Source organism: Zingiber officinale, chromosome 4B (assembly GCF_018446385.1).
Source record: "Zingiber officinale cultivar Zhangliang chromosome 4B, Zo_v1.1, whole genome shotgun sequence".
In the NCBI taxonomy this organism is placed as follows: domain Eukaryota; kingdom Viridiplantae; phylum Streptophyta; class Magnoliopsida; order Zingiberales; family Zingiberaceae; genus Zingiber; species Zingiber officinale.
The window spans coordinates 98,519,039-98,538,667 of NC_055993.1; the positions used below are offsets into that span (position 1 = coordinate 98,519,039).

The 19,629-nt window shown below is 37.5% G+C and overlaps 2 protein-coding genes, 1 long non-coding RNA gene and 1 pseudogene across 3 annotated transcripts; all 4 read right to left on the bottom strand.

Annotated features, from left to right (window-relative positions):
* Positions 1–665: 665 nt before the first annotated feature.
* LOC121975665 (probable magnesium transporter NIPA6) lies at positions 666–4,062 on the bottom strand. Its single transcript, XM_042527450.1, has 7 exons — positions 4,011–4,062; positions 3,849–3,939; positions 3,598–3,758; positions 3,340–3,467; positions 3,129–3,266; positions 946–1,038; positions 666–856 (listed from the first exon to the last, which is right to left on the bottom strand). Exons 1-7 carry the CDS (start codon positions 4,018–4,020, stop codon positions 695–697), a joined length of 783 nt encoding a protein of 260 aa, XP_042383384.1. The 5' UTR covers positions 4,021–4,062; the 3' UTR covers positions 666–694.
* Positions 4,063–4,324: 262 nt separating this feature from the next.
* LOC121975666 lies at positions 4,325–4,766 on the bottom strand. Its single transcript, XR_006110390.1, has 3 exons — positions 4,641–4,766; positions 4,473–4,563; positions 4,325–4,381 (listed from the first exon to the last, which is right to left on the bottom strand). It is a non-coding gene; the product is annotated as an uncharacterized LOC121975666 (long non-coding RNA).
* Positions 4,767–5,617: 851 nt separating this feature from the next.
* Positions 5,618–6,232, bottom strand: LOC121978440 (60S acidic ribosomal protein P2B-like). The gene is made up of 2 exons (XM_042530785.1): positions 5,966–6,232; positions 5,618–5,898 (listed from the first exon to the last, which is right to left on the bottom strand). The coding sequence occupies exons 1-2, from the start codon at positions 6,051–6,053 to the stop codon at positions 5,618–5,620; spliced, it is 369 nt and encodes a 122-aa protein (XP_042386719.1). The 5' UTR covers positions 6,054–6,232.
* Positions 6,233–6,357: 125 nt separating this feature from the next.
* LOC121978441 lies at positions 6,358–19,366 on the bottom strand (annotated as a pseudogene).
* Positions 19,367–19,629: the final 263 nt, after the last annotated feature.

Consider the following 19,629-nt stretch of genomic DNA (forward strand, 5'->3'; position numbering starts at 1 on the left):
GCTATTTAATGGTCTTCTTTCTTATCAAGAGCAAGGAATTTTCTTGATGCAAACTAGCCAATTACTGCAATCATAGGGCACAAGGTCACAAAACTCAGAAACATCGATTATGATAGGACGTTGAGATCCTAAGTAGCAATTTTACTTCAGAAAAACCTTGGAAACGATCCCAAATTCAAGAACATAAAGATCCTAACATATCACACTTACATCCGTCAACTCTGCCTTACAGCACAGCGGACAACAAGAGTGGTGCATGGTCGCCAATTGCACTAGTGAAGGTTCTCCTCTCTTTTTCTCTCAAATTTGATTGGCTGACTATTTATCCTAAAAGCTAAGTTCTTAGGAAAGAGAGAAAGAGACTAATATATACATTGATATCCTTAATAATCTCCATCTCTTTCTCCAATTCTAATTCCCTCTTTTCGGCCACTCTAGTTACTTTTGAGGGCATTTTTACTAGACTTTGGTTGGCTATTACTGATCTTATTCTTAAGCCAAACCAGCTGATTAGATTGACAAATATTCATTTATGAATCTCTAGTAGCACAATTGAAATCTGATTAAAGACAACCTTAACAGATTGTCCACACTCCAGATTCTGCGAACCACCAGATTGTCAATTAAAGCAAAAAAAGAAATTATCAAATTTAAGCAGTAATTTCAATAGGCTTGAGCTAGAAACATGATTGACCTAATGAAAAAATAATAATAATACTATACAATCCGAAGTCAGTTTACCTGAGGAAGGAGGATCCGGATCTCTTGTAGAATGTAACACTGTGGTTCCAGAAATTACTGTAATGAGCCCACAAATCTCAGATGCAATATTGCTTGCACTCTGCCCGGACCAATCCTGGATTTGCAAAGAAGTCAGCAATAGGCAAACCTCAATAGAAAAACAAAACGATCATGAAAGATTACCAGCTCTCCTGTATTTAGTACCTTGAACATGATGGCACTTGCTAATATAGTGAGGATTGTGAACATGGCATAGTAGACTGGAGAAACAACAGCAGTGTTAAAAGTATCTAATGCCTGCACGGCCAAAAAAAAAAAAAGTAGAGAAACATCGTAAAGTAGCTGAATTGAATAGGAAAAATAGAGTAATAGCTTAAGGAAGAAAATTATATTATTACGAAAATTTGTAAAATAGCTAGGATTTGAGAGATAAATACCTTATATGCAAATTGAAATTGCAATATACACTAATACATTAATGGAAACTAATTTATTTTCAGAACTCATACAACAAAGCCCAACAAAGACAATAAACTCCTATATTTTAAGTTGGAACATCAATTGAATTTCATGAATTTGAACCTTTTGGTACAAGTTCCAATGTCCATTCCCAACAAGAGAAGATGGCAAATTGTCCTTAGAACTCTCTCTAGTGGTTGACATCCATATCTGACTTGGAAGAGAGCAATTAATTTTTCAAGTTGGACATAATGTAGAAGCATTTTTGGAGGCTCATAAACTAAATTTAGTTAGAGCATTGGTCGCAAGGCTCCTTTTGTGTAGAACCCAAAGGGTACTTCTGGTGCTTGAGACTCCTCTCGATGTGGGTTAGGGAGTGTATTTCCTAATCATGATAGGACCTGGATATTAATTGCTCTCTTCCACTGATATTTTCTCAAGACTTCCAGTATATTCTTATATACATATATATCTGGAAGACTTCTTTCACTCAAATCATGTGCTAGAATACAACTGCACCAAACAAAAGCATATCGAGGAAAGTTTAAACTGTGTATTACTGAAAGATCTGTTTCAAGGGCAAACCTTGACCTGATTGTCATTCATGGCTGAACAATATAACCAAAGTTTTCTTTTTGAAATTAATAAGAGATTGATCAGTAACAGCTAAGATCACCCTGCAGATAGAACCTCCTTAAAACAGAGCAAATATAATCAACTGATAAATTTCTAACAAACTTAAAACTGTCAGAACCACCTTGAAACATCAAAAACTATCTAGAAGCAACAAAAGAGGAGGGAAATTAATTCAAACAAAACACGAATGAACTTGCTGAATGTCATCACCTCTAATGTTATCTAGAGATTATACAAATGCGTCAGTTTTAGCTTCAGATGATCAAGACCTAGATCTAACCAGCAATTCATTATACTAGAGGTCTTCTTAAACAGCACTAGAGAATTATAGCTAAATGGGCTGAATGTATACCACTCAAATAGAATAGTTTGGAACCTGGTGCCACAAACAGAAATATTTTAGATATAAAACCAAATCATGTATTTGAATGATTAATAGACCTTCCACAAGAAAATATTGATTAAGCAAGTCACATGCAACTCAATCGCATTGCACAACAAGAAGAAGCTCTTGGATAATTTAAGCACAAAACACTTGATACAAGTTTGAGAATTTTCTTCTAGGTCTTCCAAATTATGGAGACAAATCACAGAATTTATTTCTATTTACTTAGATTGTCTATCTTTTGTCTAGGAAATATACCAAATACACAAGTTGCAGTCTTTTAGCATGAACATATAAGTTTTCAGTTCGAGTTGTTTGCAGCTTCTCTGAGGAATAATGATATTCAAACAAATGGGGTCTTCCATAAAACATATTTGTGTAAGTTTAAAATGAAAGGCTATAATTTTTCTTATATAATAATCTAATCCTTAAGTCACCCCTGATTGCTATTTCTGATCATAAAAAATAAACTACCTTGATCTAGCAAAATATTCGTGGAGCCCTGAGCTGGACCTCATGTTAGGAATAGAAAAGCCATTGTATATCAAGCTTAGAGTACAAAAAAGATGAAAATATTTTGATAAAATGGAAGAAGAAAATTATAAAATGCAAAAACGAAGAAAAGATAGAAACCAACCTTCATCATGTATGATCTTAATTTACTTCCTATATAGATACCACACTAAAAATAAGAAAAGATAGAAACCTACCTTGATCGTGTATGATCATAATTTACTTCCAACATAGATACATAGTGAAATGAAGAAAAGATAGAAACCTAACTTGTTCATGTATGATCATAATTTACTTTGTACACAGATACCATACATCTTGTAGTGCATAGAACATGCATATTAAAAGAACAAACAGAGTGAGATCAAGCCGTAGCGAGTCTTCAGTTACCAACCTTGTTCAAGTAATTCAATTGAATTACAATGCAGGAGATTGCCAGCATAGCGAATACCCATGTCTGGAAGTAACCAGCTTGGTTGATGCCATCTAACGTGAGCTTGATTGCTATTCCTATGGCCTTAATACTCATCACCTGCACAGCTAATGAAATTAAATAAAGCAAGGAAAAGAAACACATAGCAGTACAATCATCATAGAATCATTACCGTCAGAGATCCAATGGCAGAGCAAATACCCAAGTAAACCAGTATGTTTGTTTGCCCGACTCGTGGAGCACAATGCAACATGAGCACCAGGGATACTGCAACTGCAGATGCTGTATACAATAGAAAGGCTGGGAAAACAAGGAATATATCATGGATCAGATACGCATTTACATGAAAATCTAGCAGGTAGATTGAATCGCAAAGGCATCTAAATTATATATACAATATATCAATCACATAATAATCATTACAGAATACCAGGCTGGGTTGCCAAATCCCAAATTTGCTCAACAGAACTCGGCGTCTTTTCCTCTGGGGCATGGAGCACGATGACTGTCGAACCCACAATGCAGAGCACGCAACCCAAGACACCCATCCTCTGCAATCTCTCTTTCAAAATGAAATGGGCCAAAACGGCACTGCACCCACCATTTCTCAGCATGAAAAATATTTCTTACCATTAATTAAAATATGTGCCCCCTCGATCTACAAAATTTGGCAACTCTTACCTCACAATGATGCTCAACGCACCCATTGGTGTAACAAGGACAGCTGGGGCAAAGATGTATGCAACAAAATTCGCAATTTCACCTATTATCACTGAAAAAAAAAATCCAGTAGACAAATTAAAATAAGAAAGGTGAGAGTAATTGAAGGAAAAGGGTGCTTACTGGTGACCATCCCGATCCACCATAGAGGTTCCAGCAAATATCCATACCCGCCTCCGCCTTAGACAACCAAAAAAAAGCAGACTCCATTATTCGATTGCCTCTGGGAAAGGCTAGGGCAAAGAAAGGAGAGGAAGGTCTTACTGAATCTGCATCATCCTAAAGATGATGATGCATGAGCAAATGAAGGTCTTACTGAATGGTTTCAACACTCATCTAATTATCAGAAGAATAAAGTTGACCATATTATCATGTACCTGCTGCAATGGTTTCTCTCCCTGGCCAACTTTAGCACCAGAGGAGTGCACGTCAGGAGCACTAGCTAAACCCAATCTCGACTTATGGAGTAGAACTCTATTTTTCAAATTGTGTATCTATTTATGACCATATCAAAATGAAATATTAATAATTATACTGTCCCAAGTAAAAAAAGATTATTAGAAAAAATATTTCAAAAGTATTAACCTGTTTGGATCTTCCATCATCCAGCTTTTGCCTTTTAATAGCTTGATTTTCTTGTGCAATTCCAATAGACGTTATATTCTTTGCAGCAACACTACCAGGACACCAGTTATAGATAAAAACATGTCATGGTAATTCATGATAGAATATCTGCAAAATCGAAATCCTTACTTGGTCACATTCTTAGCATTTTTTGAAGGTTGGCCAGAGGACAACTTGCTTTTCTCCTTTAAAACAGATGGTTTTTGAATTGAAACAGTTCTCGTAGCAGTTAAATTCTTTGAACTGCTTAGTGTTGCTACTCCTTTCCTTGCTCTCAAATTAGGAACAAAGGACAGTAATAACCATAGGAAAAGCTAGATTGAAATTTACAGAAGCTCACTTTCAAGTATAACAAAATGCAGAACACTAAGCTTCCCAGAATAAGTGCTGAATAAATTTCTCCCAGGTGATCATACACGACTGCTGGGTTGAAGATTCCAAACCTTCAAAGATAATTCAAGAAGCACTGGTCATAGTTAAAAGTTAGAAGTATGTTAAAATAAAGATAAATACACATGAATTGCCAACCGATGTCAAAAAATGTGCATACATGTAGAGGAAAATAAGAGATGCAACTAGGTGTCTATAAACCACTCATCTAACTCCCTGCAGAGAAACAAAATCCTACGTATGCACAACAATACGAAAAAGTATGAAATTAAACCATTTAATTACATACTTGAGGTATGAGTTAAACATAGGAGATCAACAAATTTAGCAATAACAATGGTAATCATCATGGCGACTTATCATTAATACTAACAAAGATTTCCTTTTTCCCTCCACCCCTTACATCTTCAACTCTAATTAATCCAAATACTTAAGAGTTTATGCACTTTACTAACAATATTCAGTCTTTGTATGCATGACTTTATGCCTCTGTATATGCCTTGTGAACCTTGATCACAAGATAGGACTTTACCATGTGCTATTAAATTTGGAAAAAGTGGCATACTTGTAGCCGTTTAAGTGATATGCTAGTATATAAAATAAAAAAGATTGCCATTACCTTCAAAACTTACAACAAATAGCAATCAAACCAATCTCCATAGCTTGTGTTTTCCAAAAACAGAAATTGGAAACGAGAAAGAAAAAAAACCACAAATTTATGTCGGAAACAAAAATTTGCAGGAGGGAAAGACAGGGAGTTTCACCTCGTCGGATTCCTCCTTCTCCTCCACCTTCTCCTCCTTCTTAGGCTCCTCTGCAGCTGGGGCGCCGCCCGCGCCGCCGCTACCAGGGGCGGCGACCCCGATGGCAGCCACAGAGCCACCGGAGGGCACGGAAGCGAACTTCTCCCAGCCGGCAGCGATGACTTCCGTTATGTCCTTGCCCTTGACTTCCGTGAGGAAGTGGTTGATCCTCTTATCCTCTGCCTCCGCTCCCACTACAAGCAAGAAACAAGGATCACCGAAATGAAACCAAGATAAATATGAGAGGGAAGAGAGTTCGACCTGATTCAAGGATGGATCTGATATCATCGGCGGAGGGGTTGGGGTTGCCGCCGAGGATGACCAGGAGATAAGCCGCCACAATTTTCATCTTCGCTTCGAGATTTGCAGACGACGATGCCGCTGTTGCAAGGTCTCGGACCTCTCGGTGATGAGTGCGTAGAATGAGGTGGGTCGGCTTAATTCCAATTTGTATCTTATCAAAACCCTAGGGTTGGGTCAGCGGAGGGAGGGCAGCGGAATGCAGGAGTAGGGGTGGGAGACGCAGCGGCGGCGGTGGCTAGGGGAAAGTTGGTCTTAGCCTTGGAACCACGGAACGCGCGAGCGGCGGAGTCGTAGGCCAGAGCGGCAGCCTCGGCCGAGTCGAAGGTTCCGAGCCACACCCTGACCTTCTTCTAGGGGTCCCTGATCTCGGCCGCGAACCGCCCCCACGGCCGCTTCCGCACGTCGCGGAACCGCGTCTCCGCTACTGCCGCCGCCGGCTCCACCAGAACTCGGCCTTTCTTCATCTGGCCAACAGATCGACGGAATGAAAAGGAACAAAAGAAGGGGAAGAGGGAGCGAGAAATGGGATCAAAGGAAGAGGAGAAACCCAAGGCGAGGAGATAAATTGGCTGGTTGCTTCATCCAAGGCGAGGAGAAACCCAAAAGAAAGGGCGCTAAGAAAGTCCGCCAGAATTTTAGTTCATAGACACCGGTTTTAAAAACCGCGGTTAAAATCGGTGTCTATTAATGAAAAAAAGGCGCTCATAGACATCGGCTAAAAAAACCGATGTCTATTAGCGAAAATCTGTACTCATAGACATCGGTTTTTGGAAAAACCGATATAAAATACTCAAAGACATCGGTTTTTGCTTAAAACTGTTGTTGTTCCACTGATGTCTATGAGCGATTTTGTTGTAGTGAAGGGGCCGGGCAATCAAATAAAACCAATAAATGATTGGTGATTGATTAAATCAAGAGGAAAGAAAAGGAAAAATAAAAGGGACAAGGAAAAACAAGAGGAAGATTTTAATTTTTGTAAAAAGTCTTTCCTTATTTGCCTTGGGCAAATAATATAAAAGAAGGGGAGGGGAGGTCTCATGAGATATCAATTCTTATTCTCTTGGTGGTCGGCCCCTCTCTCCCTCTCTTTTCCCTTTGCTCTCTTTTGCTTCCTTGTGGTTGTGGTGGCCAAAACTTAGAAGAAGGAGAAGAAGTTCTTTGGGTGGTGTTCATCTTGGACGATTGTCGCCCACACGACGTCCAAGGCGAGGCGAGGAATACGGAAGAAGAACTCGAGGTTATTAGCATACAAAGAGAAGGTATAATTAATTATTGTTTTCCGCATCATGCTAGTTATTTCTCTTTGTAAGAATTCCAAACACAAGAGGCATTATATTCTAGTTTTTCGGATTTGTTTCGAAGTTGTGTTTTTTTTTGTTTTTTGAATTTGTGATTCGATTGTTCCTTTTGGTTAAACCTAGAGTTATATAAGGAAATTAAATATTCGTTTTCCTTAAAAGGTTTTGCCTAGGCGGTGGTGGATGCTCCCATACCCAAGAAGGCCATGTGTCTCGTCATGCAGTATTGGAAGTCAATTTTGGAAATTAATATTTAATGGAATTTATAACATAGGTGGATTTGGATCAATAGTGTTAAGTTCCGTTTGTGATCCAAATCTAAACCATTAAGAACAGATAAGTTAAATTTGGAATCAATGATGTTAAGTTCCGTCGGCGATTCCTAATTTAACTTCTAAAGAACACAATAGGTTATTTAGGAAAGGTTCGACACTTGTACAAAATTTTTCTACAGTGGAACCGGTACGATCTTCCTAGGACTAACCAACATGCTGGATCTGTCCTGATGTCACCTGTCATCCACCGCCAGACAAAGTCTGATAGCCAACATTCCCTGACACCCGTCAGACCCAGAAACTTCCGTTGTAGTATAAAAAGGGATGCTTTGTCCCTTACGCAGGTACGCTCACTCACCATTTCTCACTAGTGTTTACTTTTCATCCTTTCTCTGTGCTTTCTGGGGAAAAAGTACCTGACTTGAGCGTCGGAGGGCCTAATCCGGGGACTTTTTCCCTGGTTTCTGGTCTCTAACGACTGGTGGGCTCGTCTGAGTGTGTGCAGAGCGACAACGTCATCGTCCTGGTCATCTTTCTTCGTCAACTGTCCGTGCTAGCCTTTCGGGAGAAAAGGGGATCCCAGGCTTCAACGACTTTTTGTCAACTTTCCGTACAATAACGCCCGCCTTCATCCGACTCAACTTTCAGATGGAATCATTTGCAATCAAAATTAATTTGATGAAAGGAGAAGAACAAGTGCAGTGTATATATATATATATATAGCAGCACACAATTGTGCCTCACGTCGAGTTAAAAACTCAATAAAAATATACATTGTTTAACATGTCGAAGTTAATTAATAATATATGCCGGTTTAAGAGATCAAATGAACAATTGATGACGCAAAAGTACAAACATATAGTTTGTATTCAGTTGACGAATTCGAAAAATCATCATAATAATGATTAATGAAAATTTTAAAGTGTTATCATAATAAATATCATAAATGTTGAATTAATTAATAATTTAACTCTTTGTATTTCTTAGAGATTATAAGTAGTCATTCTCGGAAAAATTCAAATGATAAATTTCTTCTCTCGATTTCTTCCTCGTCAACTTCTTTTTCATTTTCTTCCATCGAAAGAGATCGGTAGTGCTTCCAAGGTTTTGTCGATTTAAGAGGCTAGCACCTAACGAATCGTATCGAGTTCGTGATCTAGTACACATGGATACCGCTAAAGGAGTCACACGTGAGGTTTTTATCTGTCTGTGATATCATTCAAGCCTATCGAGAATTCGAGATAAGTTTTTATATTATTTTGTAAAACTATATGTACCATGAAAAAATTTATAATTTAGTATATGTCTTTCACTTCGCTCCGAACCTAACAGGTTCTCTCTCTAAAGTTAAGCCAGACACTTGAGGATAATTCATCAATTTTAGTTCTTTGTAATTTTTAAATAAAGGTAAAAAAAAAACAGAACTTCAAATCTAAAAATGTAAACTTTGATGATTTTCTTAATATAAAATCGAGGGTAAATTAAGTAAAGAGAGAAATTTTACCAACAAAAAAAAATGTTCCATAGCACGGCAATATTGATTTATTACATAACCTAGCTACTGATGCAAAAATATATGTATATTTTCAAACACACTGTTGACGAGTGATTTTTTAATAAAAATAATAACACGACCTTTTTTTTTAAAAAGGACAATAAAAGTATAAAAAATTAACATACCAACCAGGTGCGGATCGACTTGGTCAACCACAAATTGATGGCTTTGACTTCCTTATGTCATCGTAGGCAATGGGGAATAGAAATTGACCATTGTACTTAATGCATTTGATTCCTGGAGATGAAATTAGATATGAAAACAAACAAACAGTAAGGCAACACTATAAAAATCAATGAAGATCATAAATTTTAGGGGAATTTTATTTTATTATTTTTTTAAAATGCCCATGATATTTTGAGAGAATAGATTAAGGTTGAAGTTATTATATATAATCTTGATTATATGATGATTATTTTTTTTATGTTTTTTCTATTTTTTATCTTTTATTTTTTATTTTTTACACTTTTTATTATTTTTTATTAGTTTTTACATTTTTTCTATTTTTTTAATGTTTTTTTAACGTCTTTTTCTTTTTTTAAGTTTTTTAAATTTTTATTTTTTATTTTTTTTAAGTTTTCCATTTTTATCACATTTTTCTTTTATCCGAATATATTTTGGATAAAAAAAAATTCGTTAACCCCGAAATTAAGAAAAATCTCAGTTTTTCAAGATTTTCCGTGCATGCTCCTTTAATTTGCTGACGTGTCGAACATGAAATATTACTCAAAAATCATCGATTATCAAATCAAATAGAATTTTCGTTAATAATCTTAGATGGATAATTAAGATTATCAAAGATAATTCTCAACGAAACGTACCCTAAAGATATGTTTGACAATTCTAAAACTCTAGCAAACAATTTAAAGACAAACTTTGAGGTGTTTAATCTAATTTATTCCATGATTATCAATATATGAAAAATAAAAAAAAATCAGCTTAAAAAATTAGATATGATTCTTAAGTTATTCCGTATTGTCTATCATTATTGAGTTTGTCAAGTCCAGTAACTCTTGAATAGAAAGTAGCATAGATAAAGAGATTTCTAGGGAAATAACCTTCATGTATGACTGGCAATAACTTCAAGTGAGGATAGCGTCGAAAACATTGGGGTCAAATATCTCCCTCGCCATTTGGACTGTTCGGAATGTTATCTTGCAATGTGAGGATATTGTATATTAGGAATTGGTTCGATCGGTGATTGTGGCAATCCTCCTGATAAGTCAAGTTTCCTGAGAAGCTAAGATAAAAGTGCTTTTAATTAGATTGCGATTGGCTGCTTCTCGTATACTATACACTGAAATGACTCAAAGTAATTTAAATACCAAGGTTTAATGATATCAAATCTGCATTGGATCTGAAATGGCTCTTTTCAATCGTTTCGATTAGCAAAAATAGCAAATATGCATAGAAGAAAAGGAAATCAACATATGATTAGCAGCATAATCACTAGTTGTCTCTGGTATTTTCTTCTACATGTTACAAGAAGACATAAGTCAGGTTAATAATATACCAGAAGTAAACGATAAGATGATTAGAATTGCTTTTATTTACTACAAGAAGTAAACCAAGCCTCCATAAATACTACATAACAACAAATAACTATGATAATTAACAACAACAAGCTTCTTCAACAAATATTGTTTTATCAAGAACTTAACATCTCCTCTGTAGGAAAAATAATAATATTTAACAAGAAATATCCCCTATTAATATTAGCTTGTAGCTCTGGATGGTCGACACATGCACATATCAAATTTTCATCTTACAACTAGAACAAGAAGACTATCCGCAATTCCTCCTCCTTTCATCTGTTCAACAGTAGCTTTTGCTACGCTAACCTCCTTCGCTTCCTCCCTTGATTGATGGTTGGCCCAAGAGACATTAGAGAATCTGTTTGATTGTTCGTGTTTTCTTCAGGACTTCTTTCCATGGAAAAGGAATCAACATGGTAGATGCTTAACCCTTTAATATGGAATTTGCACTACATGGCCTTAGGCTAGTTTTCTGCTTTATGGTATTGGATAATTCTGTCATAACATAGTCCCCCTTTGGTAGTTCCTCGTAGAGCAAAAAAATCAAAAAGTTTGCAGGAGACAGTGATGATATTCTCAGCAATTCCCGAGCTGCATGAAGCCTGAAGATCCCCAAAATGCTTCTAGCATGGATCTCCCATGCCTGTATAGGGTTTTGAATATCAAATTTCAATATGAAGCGGTGGAGCAAGATGACTTCTTTTATTAGAGTAAGCCAGTGGTCACGTCTAGTGGAACTAGTCATCTCAGGGAACTCTATCACCAAGGGTTCTGATCTGCAAAGTTATAGAAAGATTACATCGATTGTCCTAGAGATATGTCATAACATTCAAGCTGATGATGTTCATAATGAAGATTAGTAAATGAATTACAATTCAGACGTCTCGTATGCTATTGCTTTGTCAAACAAGGGAGCACCCCATGGCCCAGTTGAGGTTGGTTTAACTTGATCAGCATCTGCTCTTGAAAGATCGATTTTTACAGCAGTTTCATATGACATTACTCCGGATGCCTCAAAGTAGAGAGCCTGATTGGTAAGGGTAAATCTTCCTAGCACACAATATCAAATTAATAGAAATGACAAATTTTATAATCACGACTAAGAGATAACACCTTAAATAGTGTCAATAGATCAGAAGATTAATGAGAAACCATAAAAAATTACCTGGCCAACTAGTTGTTCTGATGTGCCTCACCACTCTGTGTGTCCATGAAGTGCCCTCAACATGAAGAATGAATTCATTCTTAGAAAACTCAACTCCTGTTGGTGTTTCCTGCTTCTCCAAGTACTCGATAGAACTAAAAATTAAAGAAAAACATAATCATCAATACATCTCATCAGTTTGTTCACACAAGGAAAGGAGGTATATGTGAGCAAACATGATAGAGCATTGGTGAGCAAAATTTCAGTCCTTGTCGTACCCATCAGCAAGTCATTCTAGCTTGAAAAACAATAGTATTTTATTGTTTCTTTTGACAGGAAGTAGCAGGAAATTATGAGGAGAGGAAAAGAATACTAATCTTCACTAACTCAGAAGTATCATGTGCTGCTGAATAGCTTAGTTTATGAACTACAAGATATCAGATGCAAGCCATCGTTCTCGATATTTTCTGTGTCAAACCTCTGGAGGAATCTAAAGAGTATCAGCATGCTAGTGACAGAAATTACTTTCTGATGCTTGCTTAACACCGAATCTCTGAACAAGTCTCAGCAGATTAGTAGCAACACAAGGAGGAACATGAAGAACCATCAAAGTCATGATTGATTTTACATATGAATACTCAAATGAAATCTGGTTTAATTCACTATACATGTCAATCTTTTTCCAGAAATACAAATCAGCAAAGGAGGTGAATCTACTCTTAACAGAAACGAATCTCAAGTCACTCAATCAAAGTTGCTCCACAGTATTTACTCACAAAGAAGTAAGCAAATGCTGAGATAAGATGAATGGCATACTTGTTCATTTCCTTGAGGAATCTATCATTAGCAGTAGGTGCAGTAAGAGTTTCAAAAGTGAATTGTGCATTAACAACATCAGCAGCCAGAGGGATTAGGGAGGAAAACCACACAAATGCATCTTCTCCAATACTCAGCTCTTCATTAACCTGATGTAACAAAGTAATTTTCAAGCAATTCCAGAATAAACATACAGTTTATTGAATAGAAGAGAAATACAACAGTAGAAGACTGCTTACGTCAGCTTTTATAGGTTGTTCCGGGTGCATGGAACCCCTCCAGACGCTGGACCACGTGGCTCGGCCAATCGACGCACTCCACATCAGTTTGTAGACAGTTTTTGGGTTCCGGACGCCTGGACCAACTCCAGGCGTCCAAACCGATTCCAGGTGCCCGGACCAACTTTTTCCTACCCCTTATTTTATGTAAAATAAAGTTAGTTCAGACATAAACCAATATATATAGTATGAGATTTGATAGCCTCTAACTATCCGGTTCTGACTTTGAGTTTCGTCGAAACTCTAGGTCGAACCAACACCTACTGTTCTCTCTACGTGGAACGCGTCCTCACCTACTCCTCTCAGGAGAAATTACCTGTAGCCAGATCGATCTTCCAAACCGACTGGACTTTTGCTCAGCCCCCGAGGCTTCCGGTCTTCATGCTCGACGTTCTCTCCACGACCCGTCCAGACTTCCACCCGGTCCGCGACCACCAGGATTTCAACCTAGAGTCTCCGACTCTAGGATTTTGCCCAAAGTGCTCTACTCGTCAAGACTTTCCACTTATGGTTACCTCCCCCTAGGACCTAGGGTTACTGCTCCCTAGGGTTTTCAACCTACCTAACCGCAGCTAAAATTTTTCATCACCTAGGGTTACCACTCCCTAGGACCTAGGGTTACCATCCACTAGGGTTTTCCACTTGCCTAAAATCTACTAGGACTTTTATCTAAAAACACTTAGAACTTTTCTTGCAAACTCAATCAACCTTGTTAGATCAAGACAGCTTAACTTTGGATCCTTTGACATAATCAAAACTCAGGTTCGATCATCTGGTGCTCCCCTGCACCAACAGATGAAAGCAGTTCATAAATGAGCATTGATGAAGTGAGAGGATCATCATAAGAAAGCTGCGATAACGGGGGAGCATCAGAACATGAGTTAAGTAAGGTATGTACCTTACTTTCTGAAAAGTCATTTCAATTTATTAAGGTACTTTCCAAAGATTTAGTAAAACTAGAAAGAAAAAATGCCAAAATAAAACTAACCTTAGTTAATTCATGCCCCATAATAATGTATGATAATTTAAGAATAGAAAATGATAAATTGAAAGCACAAATAGAAAAACTAGAAAATGACTATGTATGTTTGAATTCAAATAGATGTTGAAAATCAAAATTTAAAAATTATGGTAGAATCAATTAGTACATTAAAAATCATCAAGGATAGATCAGGAAAATCCCTAGAAACTGTGTATCTCTAAAATTTTTAATAAATCCAGTAGATAGGAACCTGTATTAGTTCCAAATTTTTTTTTTAGAATAAATTTTAATATTTTAATAGAAACTCTCTCAATTAGAAAAATATTTTTTTCTGTTCATATTTTGAATTAAAAAAATTTTCTATACTATCTGATGATTAATCTATAAACAGAATTTTTTTTTCAAAATTTTTTTGACTGTTGAGTAATTTTTTTATTAACGACAAGCATACTTTGAAATTAAAATTATTTTCTAGATTTAAAGTTTAAAAAATTTTATTCTTATGTGATGAAACATGATATTCTCTATCCTTATAATTTTTTAAATTTGTTTTAAATATTATCTAAATTATTACGAATTACTTTGTGAAAATTATATTTTTAAATTAAAAATTCAAAGTAAATAGAAATTTGAAAACTTTTATTTTTCTGCCATTAAACTATGTTTTCCACATCTTAGAAAATTATTAAAATTTTCATAGTAGAAAAATATTTCTTAAAGAATTATTATCAAAAATTAGTTGCATTACATAAATTAATCATTTCTCTTAAATTACATAATATCTTTCTGTAAAATTTTTTCCTCTAATACCACTAACTAGCACAGCGGCGCTAGCAAGAGTGGGATGAATTGCCTATATAACAAAAATTAACTTTTCTTGATCTTCCAATTTATATTAGTATCAGAATTATAACAAACGAAATTGAATAACTAAAAATAAAAGAGGTTTCTCCGCCTTTAATGAATGAGACTTTTTTAGTCCTTTCATTTGGCTTTGAACAACTCATGTTTAAAAGTTAAGATGTCTTGTGATCTAACAAGTGTGACTAAGCTTACAGGAAAGTACTATATGTTCTTAGATAAAAGTCTTAGTGAATTTTAGGCAGGTGAAAAATCTTAGGGGGAGGCAACCCTAGGTCCTAGGGGGTGGTAACCCTAGGTCCTAGGGGGTGGTAACCCTAGGTTAAGGAAAGTCCTAGCTGCGATTAGGCAACAAAGTCATGGTCCGGGGGACTAGGCGAAGTCTTGGTACGTTGGGTGAAATCCTAGAGTCGAAGACTCTAGGTGAAAATCTTGGGGTCATAGACACCGGATGGAAGATTGTGTAGGATCGAGATGCGCTAGAGGGGCGTGAATAGCGCTCGTGACTTTTTCATGCTTTTCGGGAAGCATAGAGTAACGAAGTGAAAGATAGAAATAAAGCAGAAGCAAAACAATACAAGCGCTAACACTTTTCTTTTACTTGGTTCGGAGCCTGTTGTGACTCCTCCTCTAAGGCCCACACATGAGAGTGCTTTCGATGGGCAATCCACTAATCAATCCGAAAATTACAAGTATAATAATTAAAGTACAATTGAAAGTATACCGACAACTAAGAACAAGGAATTTCAGGCTTCTAGTTGTCGGAGTCGCGTTACGACTTCGTCGGATCGTCTTTTGAGCCGCGCAGTAGAAAGATTGCAAAAATCAAGTGTTATTCAGCACCTAGTCGAGATCGCCTTAAATAGCTTGCTGAAGACGCCTTCAGCCTCGATGGAAGGCGCCTCCAGCAGGGATTCTTATCCCTTTCACGTCAGAGACAATAGCTTCCATAGCCTGCACTATTTATCCATCCGAAGGAGCCTTTAAGCTCTATGGAAGGCACCTTCCATCCATCATCCAAGGCGCCTTCAAGCTCCTAGAAGGTGCCTTCGTGCCTTGCTATGTGGAGACTTCGACTAGGCGCCTCCAACAGCCCTAGAGGCACCTCGGACACTGTTCATCCGAGCTTTTTAAGTCTTTTTCGCTCCCTACAAGATACTTTAGTCCAAAATACCACACATCCCCTGTAAAATAGAGTTAGCACAATAAAATATGAAACAATAAATTATTGTGACAGTCTCTGGACTGTCTGGTTCAAACTTCGCGTTTCGCTGAAACTCTAGGTCGAACCGACGCCTACTGTTCCCTCTTCGAGAAATGCATCCTCACCTATTCCTTTCAAGAGAAATTACCTTTTACCAGTCTGGTCCTTCAGACCGACTAGACTTTTGCTCAGCGCTCGAGACTTCAGGTCTTCATGCTAGACATCTACTTCATGACGCGTCTAGTCTTTCACCTGGTCCGCGACCACCAGGATTTTCATCTAGAGTCTCTAACTCTAGGATTTCACCCAAAGCGCTCGACCCACCAAGACTTTCCACATAGGGTTACCACCCCTTAGGACCTAGGATTACCTCTCCCTAGGGTTTTCCATAACTTAGGATTACCACCCCCTAGGACCTAGGGTTATCTCCCCCTAGGGTTTTCCACCTGCCTAGAATCCACTAGGATTTTTCTACAAGCTCAATCACACTTGTTAGACAACAAAACATCTTAACTTTTGAATCCTTTGTCATTATCAAAACACAGGTTTGATCATCTGGTATTTCCTGCACCAACAATCTGTCCCTTTTTGATTATAATAATCATGTTCAAAAGTTAAGTAGATATATAGTAGTTTACAGAAAAAACATTTAAATAAAACTAAGTATCACTCCTCTTAACTTTTGACCATTCTCTCCCCTTTTATCATATATCAAAAATAATTTAGGGAGGAAGGGTACGTTTAGTTTTTTTTTAAATACTTTAAAATATACTTTTTCCCTAAAAAGAACAAATTCCAAGTAGGGGTTTAACAAAGCTAAAAGATGTGGAAAACCTTTTGAAAAATACTTAAGTTCAGAAGGATAAAAACATAGTTTTTGAAACTTAGTTTTTCAAAAATGTATAGCTTTTACCTTAGCCTTTTTTCTTTTAATCTAGACTTTAGCCTTTTTATTTTTATCAAAACTTTATCAAACACTTAACTTTATCAAAAGCTAGTTAAGTAAAAAAGAAAACTTAGTTAAGTACATAAAAACTTATTTTTCAGATAAAAATATTTGAACTTGCTTTTCAAAAAAAATATTTATCAAAAAAATATTTAAGGTCCTTTTCAAGATTTTCAATTAGAGAACCTTAATGGTTTTGTAAGATGGTTAATTTTAATTTTTAATTTAAATTTAAATCTAATGATTGATTTACATTTGAGTTAGACTAAGGTTTAACAATTAATCAATTAAATATTTAATTTAATAGTCGGCTTCCAGGCTGTGGCGAGGGCACTAGGCCTTTTTGGTATTGGATCATCAACCACTTCTAGACAAAGCCTTTTAAAGAAATTGAATATTTAATTTCCTTTCTGAAAATCGTAGGTTTAACTAGTCAAGTGTGAATCAAGCATAGATCTTTATCTATCCTAATCTAAGCATAGATAATACAAAACGGTAAAGCAAGAATCAAACAAATTTATTTAATAATAAATATGGTCTTTCTATTAGCTCTCTCTGGATCATAGCTTCGATAGGATCTATCTATTAGGACCAAAAGTAGCTAGAGGGGGGGGGGGGGGGTGAATAGCTCGTCGCGTGCTCGTTGCTCGGCGTTGCTCGTTTCTTCTAAGATGTGCAGCGGAAAATACAGAAACAAATCACACAACGCTAACAAGGTTGGTTTACTTGGTATCCACCTCACAAGAGGTGACTAGTCCAAGGATCCACACCACACACGCACCCTCCACTATGAAAACACTCCTTTTCGGTAACTACCGAGGGCGGAGAAGCCCTACAAGACTCTCAGTACAAGAAGAAGAAAGGGTAGTAAAGAATAAGCAAAAGCTTACAAGAAATGCAGTAAAAACCCTAGCTTCTTCTTCTTCTCGTTGCAACTCGCCTCTTGACTTGGATGAACCTCCAAGAACCTTCAAGAACTGGCGGTGAGGAGCTTAGAGAGTGCTGGGGAGGAGCTGTGTTGAATCTGGAATGAATCTGTTAAGAGATGTCGCAGCCATCGCACGCCTGCAGCTTAAATCGACGCCAACGGTCGGAACCCGATCGATTCAAATGTTCCCAATCGATCGGGGAGGCTTTGGATCGATCCACGGATCGATCCAGCGCTTATCGCGCGAAGCAGCCGCGTCCCAATCGATCCACTGATCGATTGGGATATCTGGATCGATCCAGAGGCTTTCTGTTCGCTGGGAAAAGCTTGGATCGATCCACTGATCGATCCAGCTCTTGGATCGATCCCCTGATCGATCCAGCACTTGGTTTTTGCCCAAAACCAAGTTCCAAGACTCCCAAACCAACATCCGGTCATCCTTGACCTGTTGGTACATCATGCCTAGCATCTGGTTACTCCCTTGACCTGCCAGGACTTCCCACCAAGTGTCCGGTCAATTCCTTTGACCCACTTGGACTTTTCTCGTCATGCCAAGTATCTGGTCACTCCCTTGACCTACTTGGACTTTCCTATTCAGATGTCTGGTCAATCCCTTTGACCTATCTGAATTTCCTCGTGCCAAGTATCCAGTCAATCCTTTGACCTACTTGGACTTCCCAACACTAGATGTCCGATCATCCTTGATCCATCTGGATTTTCCCTTGCCTGGCTTCACTCACCAGGACTTTCACCTAGCTTCACTCACTAGGTTTTCCATCTGCCTAGCTTCACTCACTAGGTCTTTCACCTGGCTTCACTCACCAAGATTTTCACCTAGCTTCACTCACTAGGGTTTTCTATCTGCCTAGCTTCACTCACTAGGTCTTTCACCTGGCTTCACTCACCAGGATTTTCCTTCTGCCTAACTTCCCAGTTAGGACTTCCCAGTCAAGTATTCGATCAACCTTGACCTACTTGACTCTTCTTCAATTAACATCTTATTGTCAAACATCTAAACTCAAACCAAGACTCAGCTTGGTCAACCAGGTCAACCTTGACCTGAAGGATGTTGCACCAACAATCTCCCCCTTTTTGATGTTTGACAATACCACAATAACACTTACAATACCACATGTAAGTTAGGCTAATCCCATAGCCTCATTCTTCATGTCACTAGGTAATGAAAGCATAAGTTAAGCTCTTCATTCTCCCCCTAAGAGGGCAAACTCCCTCTTAGATAATGAAAGCCTAACTGACTCCCTTTCACTAGTCTTTTCATTCTCCCCCTATTGGCACACATCAAACTCCCCTGTAGGGCACACTCAACCCATCTTTAGGCACACATCAACCCATGCCTCAATTTCGGGTATACTTCAACAAATCCATTGTTGAAAGACTCTCCCCCTGAAGAGTTGCTCATCGTTGTTCACAACATCACTCGTTGTGATCAACACGATAAAGAAGGTCCCATACCCTTCATTTATCCTTAACTTCTCCCTCATTGTAGACAAATACTCAACCTTGAGCATTTTCTAACCACGTGAGTTCCTACTTGAAATAATGAGGATATCCACTCCCCATTTCAAGTTCAAAAGCTCATACAAGAGCATTTTCTTTAAAGAAGGTTAACCACCTTCCAAGGTTCATGAAAAAATAATTTTCATGCCTTTAAAGAGTCCCTCCCCCTAAAGACATGGTGGTAACTTCTGTCATTGCACCAACAATGACTTGGAATCCCTAAACCTTTAGGAAACCCAAATTTAGAAGTTTTGAGGTTCAAATATTCAAAATTTGAAACAA